Source organism: Vanellus vanellus, assembly GCF_965231255.1.
Source record: "Vanellus vanellus genome assembly, chromosome: 8".
Lineage (NCBI taxonomy): Eukaryota > Metazoa > Chordata > Aves > Charadriiformes > Charadriidae > Vanellus > Vanellus vanellus.
In genome coordinates, this window is record NC_138913.1 from 20,632,583 (window position 1) to 20,657,847 (window position 25,265).

General features: G+C 51.1%; 1 protein-coding gene across 2 annotated transcripts; it reads left to right on the forward strand.

Moving 5' to 3' along the window:
- Nucleotides 1-4,599: 4,599 nt before the first annotated feature.
- FAM124B (family with sequence similarity 124 member B) lies at nucleotides 4,600-23,924 on the forward strand. Of its 2 annotated transcripts, XM_082487181.1 has the most exons (4): nucleotides 4,600-4,720; nucleotides 5,150-5,889; nucleotides 7,703-8,360; nucleotides 23,746-23,924. In XM_082487181.1, the coding sequence occupies exons 1-3, from the start codon at nucleotides 4,666-4,668 to the stop codon at nucleotides 8,339-8,341; spliced, it is 1,434 nt and encodes a 477-aa protein (XP_082343307.1). In that variant the 5' UTR covers nucleotides 4,600-4,665; the 3' UTR covers nucleotides 8,342-8,360; nucleotides 23,746-23,924. The 2 variants fall into 2 exon arrangements, with proteins under 2 accessions (XP_082343307.1, XP_082343306.1); XM_082487180.1 differs by lacking the exon at nucleotides 23,746-23,924 and having other exon boundaries at nucleotides 7,703-9,922.
- The last annotated feature ends 1,341 nt before the right edge of the window (nucleotides 23,925-25,265 follow it).

Here is a 25,265-nt window from a genome sequence, read left to right on the forward strand (position 1 = left end):
TACAGAAATGCAGTAGGTTAGATGGTTTTTTGCTCTTTTGGTCATTGGGGTTGTACTTTCCTCCGAAGTGATGATGAGTTGGAGTCGCAAGGTTTGGAGCAAGGGGCAAACTCTTTGCAAAGCTTACTGCCTTCGAGTAAGACCTTAATCCCGATCTTTGTCTCACTGCTGCCTATGTGTCATCTAGCAGGTCAGTTTAGTATTTTTGTCCTTCTCATAGGCAGAGCTGAAGATTGGCATGAGCCAAAAAAATGTCTTTGAAAAGTTAGTAAGCCCAAGGCATTGCGTGTATTAAACGAGGCCTGCTCCCGCGGTGCCTGGGTAATTGACACCCGCTCTCGCTCAAGTTAATTATGTGCCGGTATACAAAAGCTAAATCCTTATAAAGTAGCTTCGTTACAGACGTTACTATGAACTTATTAAATCCTGTGATGCATCATCAGTCTTGCTGGTGTCAGCTAGAGCGAAGGGCTCTGAGCACTGCAGAGGACCACGCGCATCTTAAGAATTCATTATGAAAAGGAATTTTTAATTATTTTGCTGCGCCTTTCTGCCGTAAGACTTTACGCCTATAGCAGACAGTATTCCCTGAGGCTTGACACAATGAAGTGTTTGTTAGTTGTTTGCATTTGGACTTTATTTTATGCGGGGCTTACTGGTGTATATATTAGTGGTAAATACAAATATTCATGACCTGCTCTTACGCAGAGCTGGACTCCCCCCGCACTCCGCTATACGTTCTGCTGTGGTGCCGGGCACGGCCAGCTGGGAATGGGGCTCCGATATTTTATTTTTGAGAATTCCGCGTGTTGTGTTCCCCTCCCCCCCCCCCCCCAGCAGAGTGACTTTTCACGTAAAATCGAACTGCTATTTTTCTAATCTCTTAAAGAAATCTTTCTTGGCGTGTTCAGTAGGTCGCTATGAATAATGTGCTTTTCCGTTTGGCAGCCGGAGTGGGAAGCTGGGGGAAGGGGAAGAGGAGAGGAAAGCAAGGGCTCATTACGTTCGGGGATCGGAATGAAACCGGCACTTTCCTTTTCTTACAAGATCCAGCAAAAGCCAACGCTTTGTTCTGATGGCGGTCACCCCTGTCCTGCTTGAGACCTTCTTGGTGCCTCTGAGAAAAGCAGCAGAGTTAGGTCTGAGCTCAGCAGGCTGCAGCAGTGAGGGTCATGCCGTCCCGGCCTTACCCCCAGGTTTGGAGGGGCAAGAGATTGGAGGCAAAGTGAGGGCGTGAGCATACCCTTGTCCGAGGTTGGGGAGCCTGCGTTTGAGCCCTTTCCTGCGGGCATTGTCCTGGTTTGAGGTAAAACAGGACTAATTTTGGTGTTCCACCCAGTGGCCAATCCAAACCAAACCAGGACAGACACTGAGATGTCAAAGCAAAGTGGGAGAGGAGCAGAGCACTCCTCTTCTGGACTGTGCTTAGCCGGGGTGGTGGGGCTGCCCTCCGAAGGCGGTTCGGGCAAAGGCTCATGGTCAGTTCATCTCGTGCTCCTCGCGGTAGGAGTGGTGGGTACCTTGACCTGGTGCTGCTGGGGAGCTTATGGGTCCAAGAACTGGGCCTTAAAGTGTTCTCCAGGCAGCTACAGCAGACAGCTCACAAGTGAGACCGCTCCCCTCTCCCAGCCCAGCAAGCGCGCTGCTCGCGGAGGAAACACGGCATGGTGGGAGGGTTCGGGATTTGGCCCTTTTTGTCTGTAGGCTCCATTTCTTGGCTGTTGTAAAACCTGGTGACACCTGAACTGGACGGCAGCTATATCAGATCCCAGCTCTGCACAGGAGAGATGCTCGTCACCTTCAGCACTCTCTGTGGGAGGCACCTGCCCGTTTGGAAACCAGTTTGTCTTCCACTACAGTGGGAGCTGGAGGGAGATGTGGTGTCTCTCCTCCTGGCTCACCAGCCCTTACTCTCCACAGCTGCTTTGCAAGAGTCCACGTTACCAATTCTTTGTCCTCTTCACTACGCTGCTGCTGCCCCCACGGGATTTTGGACAGCCGGGCTGACGCGGCTCAGGCAGGGATGGGGCTGAGACCTGCGCACGCCCGTAGCGGTGGATGGGACGGTGCGTGGAAAGCAGCACAAGCCAGCGCTCGCTGCCTCTTCGCACCCGTGAGAACGAACTGTTTGTGGGTGGAGCAGTGACAGGGGGGTCCTCTGCTCCGTGGGAGAAGGGGAAATGGAGGGCAGGTACTGGGATGGCGGTGTAGGAGCAGCCCAAGGGGGTGGTCACCTGGGGGGGGGAGATGCCTGCTCGCGGGAGGGGAGGGCACGGTGCGGCCAGTGCTCTGGGCGGGAGCAGACGCACATGCTCTGTGTTTTCAGAGGCATTGCAGTGTCCCCCCAACTCGTTGCCCAGCCCCTAGCAGTCTGGGAGACCCTACACCTGCGCCTGGGCTCAGTCACCCTCTGAATCCCAAAACCCTTCTGCTATCACGTTGCCTTGGGGCCGACTTAACGACACGACACGTGTGGAGCAGTGTTTCCGCACTTGCTTGGAAATGGGCGTTGCTAGCTGCAGCTGATCCCCTTGCTGCTTTTTGGGGGGGTACTTTAGCCTGCAGCTGCCTTCTTATCCCCCTGATGCCGTTGATAACCTCATAGATGCATAGCATATCCTGCCGTGGTTCCCTCTCCAGGCTGAAGGTCCTCATCTGCTTGCTCCTCTTGTCGAAGCGGCTTCTTTCATTACTCTTCTCTTCCTCCTCCATCCCTCACCCTAAATCTCCGCACCCGTCTTATTGAAGGGCAGCCGGAGCAGCGCATACTGTTCAAGGCGCAGGTGCGCGGTGGGTTTGTAGGTTGCCGCACGATGTTTTCTGTTTCCCTCCCTATCCCTTACCCAGCAATACCATTTTTGGGGGGCTGGGGCTGGCCGCAGAACTGCCGCTTTCACCCAGCTGCCGGCTCAGCCCCCGGCAGCGCTGCAGGGCTGTGCGCCAGCCCAGAGCCCCCCCACTCCGCACCCAGGGGCAGGATTGCTTCCCCCCCCACCCCCCACCCCCCCACCGCGTTTATGTTCACTCGTTTTTGCCCACTTTGACTCTTACGGATCCCTACTCGTTTGCCTGACCCAAAGGCGGTGCCGCAGGGGTGGTGCCTTGCTTCGGGGCACCACGGCCGTGCCGGGTATCTCTGCCGTGCCCGGCGCCATTGCTGCCCGCCAGAGTGGGGACCCCAAAACACAGCTCGTGCCTCCAGCTACGAACCGAGCCCACGGGAACTTCTTCAGTTTCAGTGTTTTCCCGTACGGGCAAAATTCCCCTTTTCCTCGCGTGCGGGAAGGCGGATGAGCGCTTGCCCCTGCCTTCTAGCAAAGAGTTGATGAATCGTTTCCTTTTCCATATTTTAGTAAAATGGTGGTGTCCGGAGCTCATTTAGAGCGTTGTAATGTTTTGAGCACTCGCACTCTTCTCTTCGCTCTCTTCCTGCAATTGTCCGAAAGCTGGAGGTTTTTCGTCTCCCTCCCAAGGGGTGTTGTTACTTGCTCGGAACCGTTGCGGATGGGTTTGTCTCTATCACTGCAAATTAATTTTTTTTCCCTTATTTTCTAGTCAGCCTTTTTATTTTTATCACGCAATGATGTCAGGGTGGTTTTAAAGCACAAATGTGTATTTTTACCAGTGAGAGTGATCTCCTACATAAAGGAAACCAGGGCACTGCCGCTTGTACCTTTAGGCCTTGGAGATTTTGCTCCGTTGAATATAAAGCTAGGGTTGGATTAAAAAAAAAAAAATATTCAGAGTTTTGAATAACAGACTCTTACTAATGCTGAGGTTTCTGCACGGTGGACCCCTGCTTTGTGTCCTTGGCTGTTTGAGAGGGAAATTGGTATGTCGGCAGAGAGTGATGTGGTGTTCTTAATTAGATGGAGCTGGATACGTCGTCGGAGGCCCCAGTTTTGACTTAAATACTGGCTGCAGTGGGGGCAGCTCTGTATAGAAAATGGGGGTTGGCTTGACTTGTATGTATTGCTCCTGGGCTGGCGAAATAAGGAGATGAAGGGACAGTGTGATTTATTGTCTAGACATGAGAAGAGGCCTGGAAAGAGGTGTATTTTCAGCATTCCTGTTGTAGTCTACACAGTAAGCAAAACTGAGTACCAATATGTAAACCTAAGGAGCAAGGGGGAAAAAAAAACAAAACAAAACAAAAACAAAAAAACAACAACAAAAAAAAAAAAAAAAACCTGGAGTTTGCTTAAGGGTGCTGATTACATGTGTATCTCAGCGGGGCACTGCGAGGGGGACGCCTGGTACCCGGCTTTTATGGGCTGTCTATCTTTTATGGGCTGTCTCTAACAACCCCGGACCCGGTTTCCCACCAGGCAGCGAGCTACCTGCGTTGTCAACTGCCTAACTCCGGGTGGAGGTTTTTTCCCAAAGCTCCTCTTTCCTGAGGCTGATTCATATCTGCCCTTATTGTTATCTGTTATGTTCACACGGGTGTTGTGTTTTTTTTTTTTTTTTTCTTTTGTTAGTCTGTTTTCCTTCCTGGTTTTTAAAGAATAGCTTATCTCCATGCCCCAGAAGGGTGTGCCTCGCAAAGATCACAAGCTTTTCACCGGGAGCTGGAGCCCGCCTGCTGACTGCAGAACACGCTGAGGTTTTCAAACACGAGTGTCACATCGCCTCCGCTTTGCAAAAGGCGGTGATCACACCGAGATGCGCGCCGGTGGGACTGGGCCCGATCCAGAGCGTCCGTTTGCACTGCGGACAGGCAAGTGAGCTTACGGCACCATCTCACCTTGGAGAATGACTGCTTCTGTGTTTCGGTGCTCTTCATCTCTGCTGCCCCGTGCTGCGAAGGACAGCAGCAGTAGGACACGGAGATGTTTCTGGACACGTCGGTCACGTGCACGCAGTGACCAGTGCTCAAGTCTTGGGGTCGGAAAAGGAGCCTTCAGCTGAGCTCTGCGCTGATGTGAGCGACCTGGGACCGGTCCCAGAATGCCTTGTCACTCTTCGCCCGCCTCCGCCTGTACGTTTACTGTGCTTACACGTGTATTTCATCAGGTTATTGCAAAGCCCGTAGAAGATTGAATTCATTCCGTCAAAGTCTTAGAGTACACCCCTCGTGTTACTGAGGCTCCAGCAGTAGGAGAAGCCGAGGGAAGGCACCAATTTGTCTGTTTTCATTTTTTGTCAGGAACCGGTGCGATGGAGGAGGGAGCAGACTCTGTGATGACTGTGCATCTTCTCACCAATTTGGGACACTCATTTCTGCTGCGGCAAACTCTGGATCGGCTTTTGGAGTGGATCTGCCCGGACGTTCGCCTTTTCCTGGTGTCTGAGCGAGTTACTCCATTGAAATACTATGAGAGATATCGTAAGAGAAGCTGCAGCTTTCCCGGAATATCCGTTCTCCTTTTTCTACACGAGGACTTGGGAGAAGAACGGATTTTCCAGGTCCACGAGCAATTCCAGCGCCCGCCCTGGCGCTACCAGTGTGCCCAGGTTGCTAATGGGCCAAGCCGGCCCTATGCCCCAGCTGACCAGGACTTCTACGGCCTGGACGACCAGATGCCTGTGTGGGGCATCAGGCGGGTGCACTGTGGCCCCGAAATCCTGCGTGTCACCATCTACTGCAGTTTCGATAACTATGAGGATGCGGTGAGACTCTACGAGACGATCCTACAGCAAGAAGCAACTCTGCAGAGAAGTAACTTCTGTGTCTTTGTGCTGTACGCAACCCGAAATACCGCCGTGCAGCTCTGCTTGAAGCAGCTGCCCATCGGGGTGGCTGCTGAGCCGAAGGAGTCGTCAGCCCTGCAGTTCAAGGTGCAAGAGATCGGGCAGCTGGTGCCCCTCCTGCCTAACCCGTGCATTCCTATCAGCAGCACTAGGTGGCAAACGCAAGACTACGAAGGAAATACGATTCTGCTTCAGGTATGTGTCTGTGATGCTCCGAGAGGAGTTGTTTGGGGTTTGTTGTTGGTTGTTTTCGGTTTTGTTTTTTTTTTTTTCTTCAAGAAAAACGGGACTGTTTCAAACCGGGAAATTAAGATTTTGCTTGTTCGTGTTTTCTTTTGAATTTTGAATGCAGTAATCGGTATCTGCCAGTGCTGTAATGTTGTTGATAAATATAAGCACAGATCCTTGGAATGTTTTTATATTGTTGAATTAACATCTTTATACTGCTTGTCTGAAATGGAAAGTATTAATGCTTTTTTGAGCAGGCTAGTTTAACATCTTCCCTTCCCTGCCTGAATCAAATGATCATAGCAGCTTATTCTTTTCTGATAAGTAATTACATTATAAATGTTTTTGAAAGCTGATTTTCAGCATCCAAAACCAGATGTATGGTAAGTATAGTTTTGGTACAACATTGCCTGCAATAGATTTTGTGAGCTCTTGAGTGAGTTACAGTGTGTAACTGCCAAAGAAATGTGTCATAGGAAATCTCTGCCTTTTCTGTTCAAGTATGTGGTCCAGAGGTTGTATGAATACAAATAAATAAAAAACAACAAAAAAGACTGCGGAGATGGTACATAGTGGGAATTCTACATGTGAGCGGGAGGGTAGTTCAGCTCAGTGTGCTTTCTTTCCACTGTAACAACCCCTCCCACCTCTGATTATTTTCTTCTTATAATTTGGATATTTAAATAATTTGCCCACCCTGTGGTTTGGTGTTTTATTTTTCTTTTTCCTTCCAGAGCTCATTTACTACAAATCAGCTTAATTATTCTGTACAGCCTATTTTTATGCTACTCTGAACACTAATCCTCAGGGCAGGCTTTGCCTACTCCTCATTCAGTATCGCTTTATAAACTGGTTTGCCGCCCACTTGGGGTGGACAAGACCCTGAGCATCTTCATGTAGCCTTGAAGCTGGTCCTGCCTGGAGCAGGGGACTGGGCCAGGTGACCTCCAGAGGTCCCTTCCTAAGTTACTCTGTGGTTCCTGCTGTAGATACAAGGTCTTTAAGCTGACAGATGTACACGGATTCACTGGCAGAAAAATCGGAAGCTTTTTTGGGGTTGTAGCTGTGCTGCACTCTGCTCCTGGCGAAGGAAGCTGGAGTCCACTTGAACTTGAGGTTGTGTAGCTTGTGTTGGTGCTCCACGCACCATGCTGACAGCCCAGCACGCGGCGCTTTATTCTCCAACTCTTCGTTTCACGCTGTAAATCTTTATTCTAAGTACCTGCAAATGATTCCCCCCCGCCCCACCCCGATGTTCTGCCTTATTGCAAACCAAATCCAAGGGTCTGCTTGTGGACTGCCACCCACACGGAGTTGTCATTCCCCTCTGAGCCGGCAAGAACTCTTTTCTTGGTTTTATTGGGGAAGAGATAACCCAAGTCACCTAGTTTGATAAAGAAGTAAATAAATTACGCGGTCCCCTCTTTTTGCTGAAGTTGCTGACTACTGTTCTATACCATGTCCTTTCTCTGAGTGTTCACAGGAGATCCCCGTTGCTCAAATTTCACAAGTTTAGCCTTAAGACTCAAGTAGGAGCCTTAAGAGTAGGAGAGTAGGACCGTCTCCATGTGCTGTTTTGTAAGTAAAGACGTGAAACATGTCTCTAGTCTTGCAGAGGACGGGTGAGACAGGTGCCTTTCTCAGCCTTGTAAGACTCTTATGCTGTTCTCTAGTCTCGCGCTGCAGGTGATTTTGGCACGGTGAGGCTGGCTGAGAGCATCCCCGCTTGGTCAAGCTAGCTATATGTTAACAGGGTTTCTCTCCAAATTTTCTTCAACAGGTTCAAGACAGCTCCAAGCCCCGTGAAACAAACGTTGGGCTTTCCCGCCAGCATAAGGATGCAGGCAATGAAAAAATCCTGCAGGACTCTGTCCCAGCGCCTCTCCCTGTAAAGCGGGGTAACCCTGAGTGGAGAAGCCAGGAGGTCAGAGCCATGAAGAGTAAAACAAAATCTGATCAAAGCACAGCCCTTCCTCCAGAGCAAGCCAGCGGTGACCTCCACAGGCACTTCTGCTCTTCTCACGATGGTCCATCAGCCCGGTCGTGGTGGGATGCCACCTCCCTCTACCAGCAGGTGAGCCACAAGCTGCAGGCTCCTCGCCAGGGGAGCCGTGGCCATCGGCAGGCAGCAGAGACCAACGTCGACACCGGGCTTGCTGTGGCAAGTCCTGCCAGCGGCCACTGCCCTCTGAACCGCTTTTCCAGGGACCTGCGGAGCAGCCTCCTCCAGCCACCAGCACCCACGGATGGGGCCGGCAGCTCCGTGCCCTCCCAGGACAGGACCCCGCTGCGGTTCACTGCAGCCAAAAGGAGTAAAGGAGCAGAGCAAAGAGTTTCGGGCTCCCACGCGCAGCCACGGCTGGCCAGCCCCGCAAACAGAGCGGCGGAGGAGGAGGAGGAGCAGGAGTTCTTTATATGACTGAAAGCAAACGTGCCAGGTGGACTCATCGTTTCCAAACGACAGCGGAGCGCTTTGGTGTGTGTTGTGCCTCCTCGTGCTGTGGCCACCGATGCTACTTTCCATGGAGCCACGCTAAGGAGGCTGGGGGCTGAGCAGGAAAAATAACACTGTGTTTACAGAAAGGTTTATTTTTTTTAATGCAGAATAGATTGCAGGGGTATTGTGCAATGAATGGGAATAAGCCATATGACTCCTAGAGCTGTTCTAAGATGTTACAAATAATGCCCAGTGATATGTTCAGGCGGGGTTAGAAAGTGCAACTTGCCCAAGCAGCAGGATGTCCCCAGCCGCCGGGGCTCATCGTCCCTTGCCGGGATGTATTGGCACAAGGTAGTATGGCACAGTCACAGAGGTAATGCTTGTTTTCCTCTTGGTTCCTTCTCGCTTCCCTGTTGTTGGTATTTAAAAGCTGTCAGTATTGTTAATTTTATGCAAGATGTGAAACATAAGAATGTTTTTAAATATTGCTGAAGAAAAAAATTTCTAGAGAGACCTTGTCCCCAAATTAGCACAGTACATGCAAAAACCAAACACTTGTGGAGAGTAGTTTGAGCTGTTTCTGCTCCAGTAAGCCCTGCTGTTGCTTATTTGTATGACACTTGACAAAATAAACCCAGCGACAGGCCAAGCTTTGTTAGACCAGTGTGCAGTTATCAGCAGGCAATCTTAATTGGGTTTTAATTAACAGAAGACAAGAGAAGTTAAGAGTCTTGCAGGGGAATGCTGAATGCTGAAGTGAAAAAAGGACAGGGGGAATGTTTCAGCAACAGACGATGAAATAACTCCCATCTTGATCAGCAGCTTTCTTTGCTCAAGTAGGATTAAGTAAATCTCAAAGGGAAAGCGATGGGAATGGCATGACAGAGGAATGAAATTATTGAAAGAAAAGCCAAGTCTGATCATACTCACCTTCCAAACAGCAGAAACAAAGAAGCATTTTCTCCTTGAATATATCTAAAGCCTGCTTTACACAAAAAAGTGAGTTTGTTTGGAGAGTGCCTTCTCATTGCCTCTTCTTAGTTCATAACTCAAGTTTGAAAGGCAATGGAGAGGCCGAGGGTGATGGGCAGCAGCAGAGCCTTCTTGTGGGGGGGTTCTGCACAATGTTATGGGTGTCCAACACTTGTACATGTCTCGGCTGACCACAGCCCACGCTGCAGCGCCACAGCTCCCTTACCCAGGGAAGCCCAAAGCCACCCCATTGCCACTGGTGGGCTGCGCAGCCCAGCGGGACCAGAGGGCGGTGTCGCTGCTGGATGGTGGCTTGGGCTTCGGGAAGGCGCAGCTTTTCGGGGAAAGTCTGAAGGTGCAGCCTTGGTCCAAGGAGCTGCAGGTGGGAATAGGGCAGTCCCTGCTCTGTGCTGTCCCAGCGGGTGTTGCCCTGGGAGTGGTGCTCACATACCCTCCGATTCAGGGACCTAAACCTGCAGAAAGCTGAACAGGACACTTACTTCACCGGACACTTACAATCCCCCCCCCGTGTTTTCATAAGCTCCGTAACATTTTGGCCTTTTTAATAAATCACGCTGTGATATTTTACATCTATGAGTGTTATTACTCAATCTTACCTAACATGCTAGAAGCCGCGCCAGTGCTTTCCGGAGACGGAGAGAAGGTTTGGTCGATGAGGAAAGCAGCAGGGAGGAGAGCTTGCCGCTGGGTTAGTGCCCTGGGTTTGCTGCAGTGCGCGCGAGGGCGGGCTGGCAGGGATAGGGAGGCACGGGGTTACAGCCCTGGCAGCGGGCACGGACCAACAGTCGTGAACGCAGGACTAAGAGAGAAGTGGGATTCCTGCAGCAAATGGCTTTAAAGAGAGATTTCGCGGTCTTCTCTCTCTACTCCCATGCCAAGTCATGCCTGAGTGTGACTCTATTTAGCGTATTCCCATTTTACCTAAGAGAAAGGGGGTAGAAAGTCAGTATCTAGGATGGGGAAAATGCTGCCTCATTTAAAACAAAAAAAGAGAAGAAAATGTTACGTGAGGTTCACCTGCCTGCAACAGATCGCAGAAGACAAGGAATGCAAGTCAAAGGAAAATTGCCCTGAAAATACACTTGTAACAGTGAGTGTATAAAATCCACGTATCTTAAGTGCCGGATGCACCTATTGTAACTGCCGTATTCAGCAGGCAGCTGTAGGGTCAGAGGGTGCCGTTTCTCCCTGGATGGATTCAGTAGTGGCAAGAAAAGTTTTACATTTTCTGTGGACTTTTCATACCTCTGCAACTTTTCTTTTATGTTTCTTCCTTACATACTTTGCCATTTCTTTCATTATTATTTTTTTTTTTTTAAAAGAAAAGACTAATAAGAGAGACCACGGGTTGACGGGGTCTGCTGAAGCTCTGTGCCCCAAGGGACACGTGAGCAGCTCGCAGGTCAGCAGCTAGACCTGGCAGCCTCTTGGGAAGGGGCAGACATGCGAGATGTGCGAGGCTGGCACTGGGCTGAACCGGGGGCTGCTCTCTCCCCCAGTTCCCATCCCACGTGCTACTCCCAGCAAAGCACACAGGGGAAAACAATCTTAGTGGAAAACTGAAGAGGGAGTCTTGAATAGTTATACTCAGTGGTAAGATGGCATTGCAATCCTGAATGAAGGGAAATGAGGGGTTTTTACCATCTATTTGCGTCATGCTTGATATAAATGATTTAGTCTAGTGGAAATGGTTCTGACTTGTCTGTGAGCACCAGTGATGGTGCTATGGATACTGAGGTGCTGATTCCTCCGATGGACACCTCCATGGACAGCAGCTGGAGTGGTCGTTACAGACGGGCACTTGAGAAACAAGATTGTAATTTTCCAAGATGTGTGTTTGGGAGGGTGGCAGGCACCCTTACATCTATCAGGTGGTGTTGCATCCAGGAGCATGAGCATGACCTCGGGACTCCTGCGAGTTGTGCTGTGGATGACCCCATTGCCAGGAGGGAGGAGAGATGCTGCTGTGGCTGTGCTCAGGAAGGGATGATGGCGAACAGTCCCAGCCCGAAGGGGAAGGCTTTTCTCCTGAGATGGTCACACAGTCTGGGTGACGGAAAGGGGAAATCTGTTCTCGGGGTGACAAAGCGGGAGCAGGGCCCATGCTAAGAGCGGGAGCTGCTGGCAATAGGAGTTGGGTGAAGCAGGAGAGCTCGCTCTGGAGTCGCCTTAAGCCAGCTCGCAAAGGCGGCTGCTGTTGCTTTTGTTGTTTTAGCTCCTGGCTACAGACACAGTGCCTTTTGTGTCCCCTGAAGCGAGCAGAGTGGTATTTCTGAAGGAGGAGTTGCTGGGGAGGAGCGGGAGCGCTCCCCACTGCCTGGATACGGGCACAAAGGCAGGGGGTGCTCCCCCCCGCCTGGCACCCTGCCGCGGCGCAGGCGGGCACCCAGGCAACCTCCGCCTTGGCACCTGGCCGCCGGAGTCAGCGCTCACGCCGCAGCCTTGGCCTCTCCTCCTAAGGACGAGTTGGCAAGCCTGGTTCTTTCGGGGAAGCAAATGCTGAATGCACTCTCCTTTCCTGGGTTTGGGGCCAAATTCAGCTTTCGTGAACAGCTCGGTAAATCCTGAGGTAGCCCAGCGAGCACAGCCGAGCTTTCCAGATTTATGCTGGTTGCTCCGGGGTGGGAGTTTTCCTTCTCTCCACTCAGGCAGGACATTATCCATCTGTGTTGGTGCTGGGCTCTGTGCTGAGGCCCAGGAGAGACAAAGCTTCGCAGCCACTTGGTGGAGCAAAAAATGTCGCGTGTATAAAAAATTTCTGTGTGTGTGTAACAGGGGCACAAGCCAGATGTTGTCGCTTAGGCACAGAAGAGCGCGGCAGCTCCAGCTGCTCTGCGCGCTGCGCCAGCGTGCGCCGCTGTCACCTACGCACAGCGCACCCACTGCCCTAAATTGCGTACGGGAAGGGTGCAGAGTCGCCGACTGATGGGTTCCCCCATTAATCTGTATGCAGCTGGAGCAGTAATGCGAATTTCCCAATTTTCCTCTGCTGCAGCGCGGGAGGCCAGCCACCCTCATCCTGGAGGCTTTTTAGAGTTTGCCAGATGTCCTTTTAAAAAAAAAAAAAAAATTAATTTTTGTTGTTGTTGTTGTTTCCCTGTAGCCTGGCTGTCGGGCTGCGCTGCCAGGGTGCGGGGGGTGCTGGTGTCGGGGGGGGGGGGAAGAGAGTCCCCTCACCGCCCGTCCCCGATGCACCAGCTCCGCCTGGTGCCCGCAATCGGCATCTCTCCTCCCGCGGGTGCCGTGCCCGTGGGAGCTGCCCCCCGCCCCGGTGTGACACCCCCCCACCCCCGGCTTTGCCCTTCCGCAGCAGCCGGGCTGCAGCCCCCGCCGTGCTCCAGCGCCGCTGAGCTCCTCACGGGGCTCCTTGTAAGCATCTTCAGCCCCCCCCCCTTCCAGTAATTGAGGCTTTTAATCCTCACTTTCAGTAACATTAAATTAACCTGATATATAAGAGACAATAGAGACGTTAATAGCAAAGAAAGCCAATTTATCTCCCATTCATTCATTTTCTCTGCCAGCAAACTAGTTAATTAAGGAGATCTGTCATGTAAGTGACAGAGAAAAATAGAGTCCTTCCATAATGCGTTGCGTTGTTTTGATGGCAGCCTCAGACACGGATGCTCCGCAATTGCACGTGTGGTTGTTACTGTGTACCCGCTGAGTGTGCAGGAAAATTAAGCTATGCTGACAGGCACTGACGTGCCTGTTACAAAGATGTTTTGCTAAAATGCAGCGGCAGATCAACTTTATCTGTAGTAACAGAAAAAAAGTAAATCATTAGTTTCAACTGGGGGTAATTTCATTTCAAAGGTTAAAAAAAACAGACTTCTCCCTTGTCATCAATAGCTGAGCACCAAAGGATCGCTCCTGGATTGGTGTGAATCAGTCCCGTTCCCCTTCATGGTGGCAATGGGCCGTTGTGTGAAGGAGCAGGGTGGGAAGTGGGACCTTTGCTTTGGTGGGGCAGAGCAGGAGGGGGGTTTCAATGGGCACAGAGGATGCACCTGATCAACCCAGGATTGAAAAATCATGTATACTGTATTTCACAGGAGAAACAGGGGTTACACCCAGGTTTAGGAGGGTGTCTGGAAGGGAAAAAAATCAGTGTGTCAGGTAGTGGTCAGCAGGGGTCTGTGGTCCTGGGCGCTACCAGGAGGCAGTGATCCTCCCACTGAATTTCTCAACCTCCTCCCACAGCAGACTCCTCCCGACACCACAACTGCATTGCAGTTTGCTGTGCTGCTCTTCTAATGTTTAATTCTTATCATTTGAGAGAGGTTTTGAGAGGTTTCCATCTCCCATGGAGCACTTGCATTAATATTCCAGTTCAGGATCTCAGTTCTGCTGCTGATTACAGGCAAGGACAGATCCGATTCCTATTAGTGTAAATTAACATTCTTTAAGAGTCCCGGAAGCTTTCTTCTCCCCTATCACCTCCTCCAGGCACTGGCAGCCCGGCTATGCTGGGAGGTGATTAGGTTTGTAAATTTGTTCCCGCAGACACTCGGTGACACCATTAGTTTTCTCATCTCACTTGTGCCGCTGAAATTGTGACAGCCTCGCTTCTTTAATTGGCATCATCTCAAGTTGCGTCTCAGCATCAGAAGGAGCCTTGTAGCGCGCAGGCCCAGGTAGGCGCGGAGCAGACAGGAGCTGCTGGGGCTTTTGGCTGTCACAGCTGGTAACAGATTGGTCCTCGCTTTCCAAAACTTGAAGGTGGGATGAGAGATGCCCTGACAACTGACTGCGGGCGGGAAGATGGCCCTTGCTCCGCAGTAACCCCTCTCCTGTTGGCATAGCTGGGATTCAGCGCCTTGTCTTGGAGGAAGAGGAGAAAGTCCCTCCTCCTGCTCTTGCCTTAGGTTTGGCTGGCTGCTGCTGCTGCCTTGGGAGGGGCAGGAGAGACGGGGGCAGAGAGAGGCACCCGAGGCACCCCAGCCCTTGTGCACGTGTGGGATTGTCCCTGGTGGGTACGGTGACAAGTGCAGGTCCCGCATCACCTATCTGCACTCGGGCATTTGGGGTGGGAAGGGGCGTATTTGGAGCTGTGACTCCTTGATGGTGGCTTGCCCTGTGGCTGGGCCACCTTTGTCTCTTGTCTTCACGTGGTGGCCATGAGAGCTCCTGCCAGGCTGGAGGGACCAAAGGTCCCTGCAGAGCTCCACGCAGCCCCGAGTCACCCTCGGTCCCTGCGTAGCACGGAAACACCCTGCCACCGCTGCAGGCAGCGCCCGTCAGCCAAGCGGCCGCCTTTGCCGGCTCCCGAGCGCGCCCGGGGAGAGGGCTCTTGCACAATGCTGGGCTGCCCCCACCGCTGCCAGAGCGAGCACCGTCACAGCATCTCTTTCTGTCCCCAACTTCATATTCCAGCATCACCGCTTGGCCTTTCCTGGTCCCTCCCGCACTGCCCGGCAGATGATGCTCATCAGGTCTCGCAGCTGGTGTGCAGCAGGAGGGTCTAACTGGGACCTGCGATGTGGGGATGGGAGGGCGTGCAGGCAGCTCCATGCCTCTGCTGTGGGCAAAGGGCTGTGCCCTGCCACTGCTGTGGTGTTCCCAGGAGGAGGGAACGGGGTGGCCGACTTGGGTGTGGGGGGAGCTCAGCCTTAAACCCCAGTGGTTTTTTGAGCACCAGTAAGGAAAAACTTTGGGGTAAGCAGCAGCCTCTGCAGTGCCCCTTTTGATCTATATGGAACAATTTTTCTAAGGCCTGAGAATTTACCAGCTGGTGGGATGGGCGACTGCAGCTTAGAGTGATATTTTGTTTATATGAAACAAAATTTTAAACTGCAGCCTAATCTCCTGATGGATCTCTTAGTTTTTCCGTTCCTGGCTGCAGGTGTTGTGCTGCTTGGTTGGAGGCTGCAGAGTGGGGAGGGCCATCGTCAGCCTCCAACTGGAGTCCACCACGCTCGTGGCCTTCACAGGAGGGACTGAATCAGGTGCCTGGGCCATAAATGCTCCTCTCTGATCATTTCTCTGGACTGGATGGGAACCCCATCCCACTGCTGGCCTCCCCGAATGCTGCCCCGGGCTGTCCCCTGCTCTGAGCTGCCCTACCGCAGCTGGAGCCTCCATCCCCCAAGTCCATCAGCTGCAGGGGGAGTCAGGGCTGCCGGGGGTGAGAGAGGGGCAGTTTTGAGGTCCGGGAGCGGGGAGGCAGCAGAGGACATCCCTTGCTGGAGCCGGGCTGCTCCGGGGGTGCAGGGTGAGCACCGCGGGTCTCTCGGGCGCAGCACGTGTGCCCGCCGGCTCGCTGATCCTGCCGGCAGCATGTGCTGGTCCCGGTCCCGGGCTTGCGATTGCTGTCATTAAACACCTGCCTGTTCCCCTGGACTGGCCTTGCACCTCGCCGCGGAGGGAAGGCTTTCCTCCTCCGTGTTTGTTGCTGCCCATCACTGGAGCTGGGAGCGCATATATCGGGGTTAGCGTGGCCGGGATGTGGTAACGGCTATTGCCCGCTCGTTTTGACAATGAGCCTGCCTGGCTTGTTGGAGCTCCCTCTTCAGCTAGACATCACAGCTGAGCAAATGCCGGTGTGCCGGGCTGTTTTCTCGAGCCCGGGAGCAGGAACGCTGGCGTTCCGCAGGGAGTGCGGCTGCACGCCCTGCCCTGCCTCCTGGACCTCTCCTGCCCGGCAAAGCAGTGGCGCAGCGCTTGGGCTGTTCGCTGGCTGGTGATGGAGAGAGACACTCAAGCCGTGGTGTTCCCATCTTGCTTTTTGAATTCGAACCCTCACTGGTGTGTATGGTTGGAGTGGAAGAGCGGTTTGGTTTTGTTTGCTTTTGGCTTAAAATGCCCCAGGGATTCTCAATGAAAGCAAACAAAGGAGGTCATATTCAAGGAGACTCCCAAGACAACACAAGAGATGTAATTCCGAGTGTGCAGTGAATACAAAGGGAACGTGTTTTGGCCATCCCAGCAGCTGGAAGTTTTGTTTCCAGCCTGGCAGTGGATCTAAGCAAGCAGATCTTGGTTGTGTTCCTCTCCCTCTTTTATTTGTTGGTCATGTTAGATGGAAGCATCCTCGCAGGGTGACCACATGTGTTAGGAACGGCACCAAGAGCAGCTTCCTTTGAGCACAACCATGGGGGAAACCAGTAACGGTCACTGGGATGGGTGAAAGTAACTGGGATGGTGTAAAGGAGCATTAGGAAACTTTGTGCTGTAGATCAAATGCAGCGTTCTTATGGCATTGATATCTGACTTCCCAGGGCCTTCCTTATGCACTGGGTTGTTGTGTTGGTCCATGTGGCCTCCTGCCAGTCCAGCCAGTGCTTAAAAATGTACTTACCAGATATGAGCTGAGCTGTTGGGTGGTGACTATCAAATTGTGTCTGGCACCACCAGAAGTGTCTCGGCGGATTGGATGCCAAATGCCAAATCCTGGACTCTGCTGAGCATCCTGCTGGGTTCCCACTGGCCTCGGTGGGGGTGGTTTGGCCACTGGTTGGTTTCACCTGTAGGGTCAGTGGCTTCACTCTGAGGAGGGTACTGGGTTCCCAGCCCTGCAGCCCAGCTCCCCCAAACCTACAGCCCTGGCCTCAGCCAGCCTGCGAGGGCTTCCAGGCTGTCGGCATGAGCTGGGAGACCAGAAGAAGGGGTGGGATATAGGGGCAGAGGTTCCCTGACAACTTCACTGTGGTTTTTCATCTTGATTTAATTCAGGGCTACTGGGCTTCATGGCGGGAATAGCTGATTGCAGAAATGCTTCGTGCCGATGTTTACCAGATTTTTTTTTTCAGATGGGAAAATCATTCTGTGTCACGAGAAATTTTTGCAAATGTTAGGTTTTGTTTCAAATCAGAGTGAAACCAGATTTCAAGAGGTTTAGACTTCTCACAAACTTGGAGTTTTGGCCACCCTTAGCTGCAGCTCTCTGACAGCCTGCTCGAGCTGCTGAGCCACCTCGTTCTGCAGCACGTGGCACAAGGTGTTAAAACAGTTGAGACAAGATATGTGCTGTGGGAAGCCAAGCATTTTCTATTACGGAAGAGCAAAACTTTTACTTCTTGTAGCTGTTTTGATTCAGCAATTGTCTTAGCGGAGACTTCTTTTTTTTCCCCAGTTTCATTGTTCGAGCCTGGTAATAACCACTGTTGTGTTTGCAAGTTTTAAGCGATGACAGGCCAAATGCCTCCCCGGCGTTTCATTTCTTCCCGTGTCAGTGTGCTGGCTTTGCCTGCCTTCGTCAGCCCCGCGGCCTTTCTCTCCCTTGCTCTGCTTGCCGTGTAACCGAGCTGCGGACAAGCCCTATCTTGTACTGTGCTGGCGTGGGATACACAGTCCCTCCGCCTCCCCAAATGATCGATGTCTCGAGGCGCCTCTCACTCAAAGAGATTACATTCGGTCTGCAATTTGCTGGCATCGTTAAGGCGGGTGCTCGACGTGGGCCTTCACGCTCCTTAATGGCCTTCACGCTCCTTCTGCGCCCTGCGCTGTACTTGGTTCTGGGGTTTAGTTTGCAGGCAAGGAGGTGCTGCCAGGGCACGGGAGGGAGCAGGAGGTGTGCGGTGGACTTGGCAGGTGGGCTCGTGTGAAGGGGCCACGAGGAGCAACGCCGCTGCAGGGAGCAGGGATGGTGGTGGGAAGACGTGACGGGGGCTGAAATTGGCCCCTGTCCATGCACCAGGGCAGGCTGGCCACGGCACACGCCAGGAACGGCTCCTTCTCCTCCTCGTTGCCCACATGTGCTGCGGGCTCTGCCTGTCCCCGCTGAATCCGGCGGGAGAGCGCAGCACAAACCAACCCGGCGGCAGCACACAAGGAGACCCGAGAGGCAGCACGTATGGCAGCCGGGAGCAGAAATCTCCCGGGACTCATGTTTTGGGATGGGAGCTGCCGAGTCATGGCCAAGGTCAGCCCGGTGGTCCCCTGCAATACCAGACATCCCTGTGCCGGCCAGGCGTGCGGCTGCTTGCACAAGCTGGGTTACTCAAGCTCAGGAGTGATGTGGAAAGCCATGTCCCAAAGAAAACCTTGTGTGTTTAGCCAACAAAAAAAAAAATAAAGGGAGGAGAGGAAGGAAGGAGGACCCATAAAACACTTTCCTCCAACACCCTTGCCCTACTTATCAGGCTGCTGGGTTTTATTTTCAGCCGTCTGATTCATGAGTGTGTGTCTGGGAGTGTTTGAAGTGTGCGGATGACTTCCGTCCCGTCCCCCCCGTGACTCACGCCATCCGCGGTGAGCCGGGCCCCCCCGCAGCTGCACTCCCCGGGCAGGAGGAAGGGGTGCAGCCGCTGCAGCCCTGCATGGCGAGGCACCCCTGCGGTCTGCTGCAGTAGGGTAGCACGCAACTGAGCGAAAACAGAGCGGGACGGGATTTTTCCAGGTTTCATTTGAGCTTTTCTTGATTCTGGTGTAACTGTGAGATTGGATGGGCTCCCGTGTTTTCCATGTTGTGCTGTGCTTTTATGGCAGAAGCAATGACAAGCCTCAGACTGTCATCAAAATCTGGGTTTGAGTTATTTGTGAAGGGAACTGACGATGAAAATACTTGGGAGGTGTTGCAAGGCCAAGGTTGGGTGGAGATGCCCTCCCTCCACACCCACTGCAGAGATCTTGGACCTCCAAGAGGCGGGTGAGGACAGCAGCAGTGGCCACCCACAAGCAGCTGACCCACGGTGCATGGAGCGGGTGTCCTCCTGGATACTTGTCTGGGTCTCTCAGTTGCTAGTCTGGGTAGGATTTGTCTGCAAGTAAATCTACCATGGTCTTAATTCAATACGCAGTTACTGCTTAGAGGGTGATTATTTGAGAGCATTTGTTCTATATGTTTCTCCTTTGTGTTCCGTCTTGCTTGACCTATGCACAGAAATGCATGTTGGCAACCTCAGCCTATCCATCTATTATCATTAATGCTCTAGCATGTGTTTTTACTTTAAGGAGGATTGCACAGTGCTGCTGATGGTAATGGGAAAGGAGATGTTATGGGTATGCAGCAGCCCCTTTTAACATCTACAACATCCTGGCCAATTTTTAAAAGCCAAAGCAGTCACCCGTTGTATGTTCTGAGAGCTATTTGTCTGTGATCTTAAATTGTAATAAGAATAATAACCTTGCTAACGCAGAAGATGTGTGGGAGAAACAGGCCTCTTTGAAAATTTCCTACAAGGCTTTGCCAAGCTTGAAGTGTATTGGGGTTTTTTCTTTTTTTTTTTTTCTTTTTTTTTTTTTTTTTTTAAATGACTGAAAGCCATTTCTCACAGCGGTGGGTAGCAGTTCCAGCTGTGACAAGTCAGAGCTGAGCACAGGCTCGGGCTCTGAAGGCGCTCCGTGCTATATCCTTTTGCAAAGCGTGTAGGAGGCAGCACAGTAATTTCCCCAGAAATGTGAGAAACGGAGCCCTGGATGCCCTTCGGTCCAGCAAAGGCGTCAGCAGAGTGGTCCCGTCCCCTCCTAGCCCAGCTGTGCCCACCTCCTGCACATCTGCAGCTCGCAGAGCTCAGACTTGGGCTCAGCCTTTCCTCAGAAACCCCTCATTCATCCAGCACCGCGACTGAAAAAGCCGCTCGTCTCGCTGGAAAGGATGCAACGCTCCAGCTTGCTCCGAAGAGGCGACCGGTTAAAACTTGGTTACCTCTGCGGGACTCGGGAGGTCTCAGCTGCATTGATGCAATTGAACGCCCCGAAACCCATCACGCGCATGGGTGAGCAGGGCAGGAGCGTGAGAGCTGGTGGGGGTGCAGAGCGTGCCCCAGGGCTCCAGCCACCCCCCGGGACGCTGTGCCACAGCACAAAATTGATGAGACTGTCATAGGCACAGCCGTGCGGTCACAGCTGAGGAGGTGCTCTCGTCCCCAGCCCCTCTCCCGGGGTTTCCAGCCTCTCCAGAAAATTACCCTGTAGGGTGTCATTTCTCATGCTTATTCTTAGCCTAATGGTGTGTAGTCGGTTTGGATTTTGGAAGTTGGATGAAAGTCAATTCATTTGAGTTTAAAAATTCAGTCAGTCGGATGTGGTGGGTTGAGTTGTTTTTTCTCTCACCGCATGCTTCATAGGCATTTTGGTGGTGGGCATCACGAGCTGCAGTGTCAAAGTGATCTAAACCTCTCCACCGGGTAGGAAAACAGTATTATTCCCATTTTATTCAGAGGGAAATGAAAATAAAGGGATTTTATACAGCTTGCCCAACATCACAGGGAGAGTCCCTTTAATAAAAACCAGATCTCTCATCTCTTAATCTTACATGCTAACTGCAACAACATCCTTCTTCCTTAATCCTCCTTTCATACGCTTCAAAACTTTGTACTAACAGTTTGTTTTTATTGGGCATGGCCTTGATAAGTGATTTCTTTGAACAATAGCCAATTCACTGGGTATTGTTCAGTGGTAATGAGCTGGTTTAACATAAATTCAACGATATGCCAAGACTTTACACCTGAATAGGCATCCAGAAGTCTGAACCCTGTGTCTGATATCTGAAAAAAATCCCCACTATTGTTTTGACAGGAGGATGAGAACAATTAAGAAGAGGACGAATGCAGATGTATGACATAAATGCAAACTGCGGTGATCTCTGGTACTCAGGCTGGTTTCTCTGTTTTCTTATGCTTTACCATCCATCACTTCCTGTTTTGGTCTTTATAATTTGTCTTTATTGGAGGGATTGCAAGATGATGATGTTTGCCTCTGATCAGGGATGCTGGGGGCTGAGAACAGCTCCGTGAAGGCTGGACAGTGGTGGGTGGAAAGGAAAGAAGTTTTGGCATTTGTAGGAGGAGAAGGGATTTTTGGATGACAGTGAAGAAGTCCTTCTCCTTGCTTGGAGGAATGATGAGCTATTTAGTGCATCTTTCTTCCATCTAAAGTGGGAGTTGGGAGGCCAGCTAGACTACAGTTAAGGCACTTCTTGGTGAATCTGGGCATTCCCAGACAACAGGGTATCTCAGAGGGATGTGAATGGTGAGATCAGAAATAACTCATGAATGTGTTTATCTCCATGTTCCCCATGTGTTTACACGTGTTAATGGAACTATTTCTGTCTCTTTCTTGCCTTTGGAGGTGCTTATTACTACAGGCTGGTGGAAGATCCTGGCTAGTGGACAGTCCTACTTTGGTAGGAGTATTGACTGTGCTTGGAAATTAAGTTCTAGCGGCACTTAGAGTTTCCACCCTTCCCCTAGTCAAGAAGCACTTGTTACAGTTGTGTACCGCACAGTGACTTGGGTACGAGGGAGGTAGATCCTGAGATATCTCTGCTGTGCTCGGCTCTTGTGGGTTTAGGTCAGTCAGCTAGCGTATTGCTGATGTTGCCTTTTAGAAGTTATACAACAGCAGTAGGCTTGCCTCCTTCTTCAGGTGCTCTGGTGCTGAGGAAGCCCCGTGTCCACCCGTGGGTGTTCTCTTTGGCATGCAGGCAGGGAGTGCTCATTCCCAGGCTCCCGGTGGCAGAAAACAGATGCTGAATCAGCAGCACTGGGTATTGGGAATATTGGGGCTGACCCCGCTCACGTGTTGCTCTGCAGAGTTGTGTTGCACTACTGCGTCTGCAAAGCATTACTGTAACTGATCTTGTTTGTTGTTCGCAATAATTTTCTCCTGGGGTCATGGATTAGGTAGTTTTGGTTTGCTCTTTTTGTGATTTTGGTTTAATTCCTGTTTGACCTCTTTGCTGCTGGTTCTCTTCTGCACTTGCCGTATTGTAGTCATTGTGCTCTGGGCTGTATTCTGAGAAAAACTAGGACATAGTCAGTGCCTTTGGTAGATGTTATGCTTGGAAGGTGGCCCAGTGCTGTAAGAAATGCTCCTGACTGAGTAATAGAAGCCGAGAAATAAAAAGTTATGATAGCGTTCCAGTTAAAACATGGGAGTACCTCATACAATTTCAGAGTGACTTAGCCTATGTCATCACAGTACCAAAAGAAAGGTGGGTCCAGAGTACTGCTGTTCCCAGGAGATTGCTGGTTGTATAAATAATCACTCGAATTAGGGGTTTTCAGTGATAGCCTAAAACCACACCTTCTGTCTTGCCTGTGTCCTTTGCTAGTCTAGCTGGCAGACAGGCCATCCCTCCTTTATAGGACTTACGTGCAAAGGACATCGCTGCAGGCTTGGTATTTATCAAGAGACAAGGCATTGCCGGATTTTTCTAATGGGTGTAGTTTTAGATCTAATGTTCTCCTCTGCTTTCTGCGTCTGCATTTGTTTAAATCTCTTCCATGTGTGTTTCCCAGAGCGATAAGATCTCAGCAGCACAACCTCAGCAACAACAATTGAATTTAGCCCATCATCTCTCAAAAGCCTCTGCTGTCAGCAGCAGCCAGTGGTTCCTCCCCGCCGGGTGGAGCATCTCCCTGGGAGAGCTGCCTGCTGTGATGTGCTCTGCAGGGATTGAGCTCAGGCAGTGAAGCTGGAATGGGCTGTCTGTGAAGGCAAACAGCTGAGAATGAGTGATGGAAATGTTAAATGAGATACGGTTGTGCCTTTTAAACCCTCATCTGGGTTACTTAGAAGGTCAAATGGTTGTACAAGGTAAACAAATACCGTTTCTCTCAGCCCTCATTCAGAGGGTGCGATGGTTATTACATCCAAATCAGAGTTATGGCACATGCCGCAACTTGTTCCAAAGCTCTCGGTTTGACCCAGGAGCTGGAAATATTCACCTGGAATAACAGGGATCTAGGCAGGTAGAGGCAATGTCGAGAGAATCTTTGGTGGAGATGCCTAGTTTAATTGGGATTTGCTATAGGTTAATTTATTGCCTAAATCGGCGAGGCTCCAACGTGCTTTTGTCAGTGTGACTTCTCTTGGCAAGAACTGGGTCCTCTGCTATGTGTTTGTGAAGTTCTTCATTTAACAGGGCTCCGACTTGCTGGTGATACTGCGATGTGACGGGTGAATATTGAAATTTTATTGTCTAGTGCTGAACAGGCATAAACGTGCTATTTTATCATCCCTACTGAATTATTCTTAGAACTTTGTTGAATAAAATACTACCTTGTCAGCACGACTTCATTCTTATTGTATTTGTGCATTAAATCTAACCTACAGACAATGGTGAACTTCGCACTGTGCTGTGGAAGTGCTCGTATTCTTTGTCTTGTGCTCTTTTAAATACAGCAATCTGCGATCTTGAGGCATAAAAGCCCTTCTGTAAGTTGATGCATATCCCAACTTTATAAGACTTGCATATTAATTTTCTTATTTTCCATCTGAAAAAAGGATCTCAGGAACCCACAAACATGGTCAGAATCATCTTGATCCAATTTGCTACGTAGTTTTGCTTGACTGTGCAGATGTTTCTGTGTGTTTGGCAAACAAGGGGTCAAACCCTGTATCTGGGCCTACTATTTCTGGCAAAAACACTGATGTTTTTAATCCTTTTTGAACATGAATCTTCCGAGAGCTTATTTTGATTTATTAACCCGATTGTTTGAACACAGAGAAACAATCTGGAACTACGACCTTCGTTCAGGAAAGTGCGTGCTCAAGTATTTCTGCTCTGAATTCCTCCAAGCTCAGTGCAAAGTGTGTGAAGGACCCTGATGTACACAACAACGCTCTTCAGAGACACAGGTAAGCCTGTGCACCTCCCTCTGCAAGGTCTGGGTATGGTTGGCTCTTATGGCCTGCATGGGGTAGTGGGGCCTGCACGGGGTAGTGGGGCTTGCACCACGCAGTTACCCAAACGAGGTCTGATGGAGGGCTCCAGCTGAATCGCCAGGCCTCTCCATGGCTGAGGAACCCCAGCCCGGCCAGCATCACATGGGGCTCTCTGCTCTGGAGTAACATGGGCACGGGCTGAGCTCGCCTGGAGACTGAGGCAGGGCACTGTGTTGCACGTACACGCCGGCCATTGGTGGGGTTGCTGTCCCTATGGAGAACAGCCAGGGATGTCTGGGGATGTCACCCCATGTAGTTTGATTAAATAATCCTCTCTATCTCTCCAAAGAAGACCTGAAGATCGCCTCTTCCTAGGTGCTTTGGGAATGTGTGGTGTCTTAGCATCAGTATAGCCCCCATTCCCCATTTGTCCTGTGGCGGTATTTGAGGGGTCCCCAGCACGGGCGCTGTATGGACACAACGCAGACAGACGGACACCATCCCCCAGGGCCTTGCAGTGAAAGTTTGTTTCCCCAGTGAGTGACAGGATGAATAATGCTTTTAGCGTTTTCTGCGGAGCTCCCCAGCCTGTGTGACGAGGCAGCAGTCGTCTGGGTCGTTATACCTCCCTTCCTGTTACTCACAGAGTTACTGACTAATTCACACATTTCTGGCCAACGTTTTTCCAACTTGGCTGCCTAAAAGAAGGTACCTCTGACGAGAGCGGCTGGGTTTCAGAAGGTGCTAGGGAGTCCCTGCTGCCAAGCAGAGTCAAATTCGCAATTGCTGGCCTAAATTTTCTTTGTAATCGCAAACTCTGTAAGCATTATCACTGCAAGTGGAACTGTGTGGTTTTGTTGGGTTTTTTTTGGTTTTTTTTTGTTTTTTTTTTAATCCCATGGAGCTGATCTGAGTGTGCTGCAAACAGCCCGGATGGACCTGAGGATGCGCGCTGGGAGGGCTCCCAGCCCATGGGGGGGCTGTCTCTGCGGGCAGAGCACAGGGCAACTGCTGCTGACAGCGTAAAGTACACGGTGGGTGTCTGGGGAGGTGTCTGCTGGATGTGATTAGAGCTGCTTCTGCAAGCTGGGTGTTGGAAAAGGGAACCGATGGAAACAATAACGGGAGCCAATAAACAGCCTTGTATACGGCAAACTCTTAAATTCTCCATGTCATAAGAAATAGCAGTTGTTCGGGGCCAATACCATAAACGCCCATCTCGGAGTGCTGCTCTCCACGCTGACGATGACCAGATGTTTAGTCAAATCTGACTAACCTCTGTTTCACAAGTTCAGGCTTTTTCTGTGCTCTGGGCCAATCCCAAAGCTCACGGGCGTGATGGAGGGCCTCTGCGGGATGC

What these genes read in the sequence shown, in the direction of transcription:
- FAM124B (XM_082487181.1), top strand. Translation starts at nt 4,666, where the DNA reads ATGCGCGCCGGTGGGACTGGGCCCGATCCAGAGCGTCCGTTTGCACTG. An exon ending in TCCGTTTGCACTGCGGACAG is followed by an intron (nt 4,721 to 5,149) that starts GCAAGTGAGCTT and finishes ATTTTTTGTCAG; the next exon opens with GAACCGGTGCGATGGAGGAG. An exon ending in GAAATACGATTCTGCTTCAG is followed by an intron (nt 5,890 to 7,702) that starts GTATGTGTCTGT and finishes TTTCTTCAACAG; the next exon opens with GTTCAAGACAGCTCCAAGCC.